Source organism: Arachis stenosperma, chromosome 3 (genome assembly GCF_014773155.1).
Source record: "Arachis stenosperma cultivar V10309 chromosome 3, arast.V10309.gnm1.PFL2, whole genome shotgun sequence".
Classification (NCBI taxonomy): domain Eukaryota; kingdom Viridiplantae; phylum Streptophyta; class Magnoliopsida; order Fabales; family Fabaceae; genus Arachis; species Arachis stenosperma.
Genome location: NC_080379.1, coordinates 130,419,964 through 130,423,083, shown reverse-complemented (window position 1 = coordinate 130,423,083; position 3,120 = coordinate 130,419,964). Strand labels below are relative to the sequence as shown.

At 32.0% G+C, this 3,120-nt stretch overlaps 1 protein-coding gene across 1 annotated transcript; it reads right to left on the bottom strand.

Annotated features, from left to right (window-relative positions):
* Nucleotides 1-1,030: 1,030 nt before the first annotated feature.
* LOC130969947 (uncharacterized) lies at nt 1,031-3,120 on the bottom strand. Its single transcript, XM_057895869.1, has 4 exons — nt 2,302-3,120; nt 2,076-2,210; nt 1,434-1,583; nt 1,031-1,350 (listed from the first exon to the last, which is right to left on the bottom strand). Exons 1-4 carry the CDS (start codon nt 2,971-2,973, stop codon nt 1,264-1,266), a joined length of 1,044 nt encoding a protein of 347 aa, XP_057751852.1. The 5' UTR covers nt 2,974-3,120; the 3' UTR covers nt 1,031-1,263.

The following is a 3,120-nucleotide window of genomic DNA, read 5'->3' as shown; positions in this document are numbered from 1 at the left end:
AAAGGTTTTCACTTTCAAGAAGATAGGTTAGAATATTATCCTTTTTTCCGTAGTCTACGATTAATTATTAATTTAGGAACGTTGTATTTCAAGAAAATAGGAAAAGTTGTGTTGGGAAGCTGAAATTAATCATAACTAGTCCACTTCTGCTGAAATTATGTTTATTTTCATTCTGAATTCTAATTCGCGAGGAAAATTTATATATCAGTTAGACGGAGATATTGAAATTGAATTTGCACTTTGGCAAACCCATCATTCTTGTGTGCTAAGTCATCATTATGGCCGAAGATTTGACGGCACTAGAGTGTAAAAATATAAACTAATTAATCTTTATATCCTTGGAATTTATTTGACTGGTGTTTGATTGGAAGATACAATTCCCACTGCACTAAATTGTTATTTTGAAATTAAAGAGACAAATACTATTTTAGTTATTTATTCAACCTTTTTTTTTTGTTTCTCCCCCAAAAGGTAAGCACAAAAATTTTCGCATTTGCTATTTCATATGTTTTTTGACAGTCAAATTGTGAAGATTACGATTTACGAGCCAATTGTTCTAGGAATGTTGAGGCACATCTCACAGTCGATTATCATTATTCGTTTTGACTCCAATATAAAAAAGCGATTATATGCGGTAATTGGGTTGAATGCAATAAAAAATAAAAAATAACAGAAGATGAAACTTTTGTAGTGGCATGTTGTGAGGAACAACTTGTGATTTTCGTTAGTTAAGCCAAGTTGACAATTTGTGGTAGCTGATTAGTTTCATAGCTAGAAAATGCTATGCTAAAAAATTGTTAAATATTGAGTTTGCGGTGACCGGGTTACCTACTTACTAGACTCCACATGGGGGTTCGAATTGAGAGAGAGGAGACAAATGACAAGTTAAAAGTTGTTGTGTAAATAAAATTTAGAACCGCATAATTTTTATTTTGGTATGGTATAAGTTGAAGACGAATGGATGAAATGTATAATAAGTTTAGTGTAAGGGCTTTCTAGAAAGAAAAGCATATTTAGTATCATGTCATGATTATGGCATAAGTGATATTATTATTTATTATCTATTCTCTAATTGGCGACAATCAATCATAACCTGGAAGAAAAAAAAAGAAAAACAGAGAGAAAATAGGGGCCAAGAATAACTTAACTATAAACTAACTAGGGGCTCCCTCCTCCAAGTACCCAACTTCTTCATATTTGACTTTGTTATCTGTTTCTTAAAAATGAATTTCTTTAATTACCACCAACAACAGAACTCTGCTGTTAGAAACGAAAGTACTGAAACTGATTAGGTCCATAAGCGTTGACTGTTACATCCTCCTGCTCTTCATGCAACTGCAACCCTTCAATCTAATATGATAACAATATATGATGAGTTCAAATAAGTGATTTATGTATTCATGTTGGAATTTGATAGAGCAATAGTAGTTTACCCAGAAATCGACTTCTTCGTCTTCATCATCTCGGGCTGAACATGGAGCCTTGTGATTTGGAATAGGAATAATGTCGCGCTCCTCGTCGTTGCGTGCGAATCTGCCACGTATGCGCGGTCGATTGTCGGCTAGTGTTTTTCGGCATGCATACTGTTACCCCACACAACAAATTAAACTAAACTATGGTGCTTCTAAGAAAAAAAAAAGTGAGGTCTAACTTGCTATTAAAAAAAATTAAAAATTAATATTTAATTTTAAAAAATATAGAAAATAAATTAGACAAAAATTATATACTAACCAATAAGTATCATAGAATTTGTTTTAAATTATTCAAAAATACTATTTTTACACTAATCATATATTTAGATATATATATATATATATTATTTAATTTATTTTTAATATATATTTTATATTAGTGATTAATTTTAATAGTTGATTTTAATATATATGTAGTATAGTTAAGATTATTTATCCTATATTAGAATTTAAAAAAAATCTTCTTATACATTTATTTTTTTTCAATTGATTTTTATTTTATCAACAAATTACTAAACTAATTTGGTTGAAATTGATTATCAAAATAGTTTGGTCACTACTAATATTAATACTCTAATTATTCATCTTAATTATTATACATACCTTGATGGTTTTGTTGAAGTTCCTCTGGCTTCTCTTGGCTCTATATTTTGATATTCTTTCTTTTCTTTCTTCGGCACTATAACGCCCTATTTTGAAATTCGGTTCCTCCAACAATGATCCTTCCCTTTGACACTTCTGATACATGATCATTTCAGTCAAACAATTAATCAACTTACAAAAGGAAATAATAATGCATAAAATATGTTTTTGATTATTTAATTTGTACCTGCAAATCTCCAGTGCTGCACACCCTCCTCATTTGTCCATTGAAGGCACTGTTTTCAGGTGAACTCATATCATGCCTTTGAAAACTTGGAGATTCCATGTTGTTATTATTATTGTTGTTGTTCAGTGTGTCAGAGTGATTATTTTGGAACAGAAAATTGCCAGGTTTGCCATGAAAGGAGTTGCTGCTGAAACTCCTCTGCATGTATTTTGCCACATTCTCAGCACCGCTATAACTGTGGGGAAAGAAGTGTTGGTTATTATGATTATTATATCCATAATCAAATTCCACACCGATTTGGCACTCCTCACTCTTCACTACTTGTGTCACATCAAAACCCGATGAGAAACTTGCAAAGTCACTCTCCAAATTGGGATCAACACGGTTGTTCTTGTTGTTGGTCTGAAGGCTAAGGTTTTCTAAGTGAATACTTGGAGGAGAGAAAGAAAAGAAGCAAGATGAAAAAGGGTCAACAGAAGAAGAAGAAAGAGCCTCATCGAACATGCTTTGGTTGCTCGAACAGTGTTGACCAATATCATTATTAGTAGTGCTGTTTTCGAAGAAAGGAAAAGGGTCAATGAGAAAAGCAAGGTCTCCTCCATCAGCAGTGACCATGTCTGAGCTTGAATGTGCTTGGAAAGTGGTTTCAAATGAATACAGACCAGAAGACATTGAATTGAAAAATGAAAAACAGGAACAAGCAGCTAGTTGTATTTTGTCGTTACAATGAACAAAAATAGAAACGAAATAAAAAACAAAATTATGACGATGAAGGGTGCTATTTTGTCAGTGTATTATTATATTGGTAACTTGTTGAAC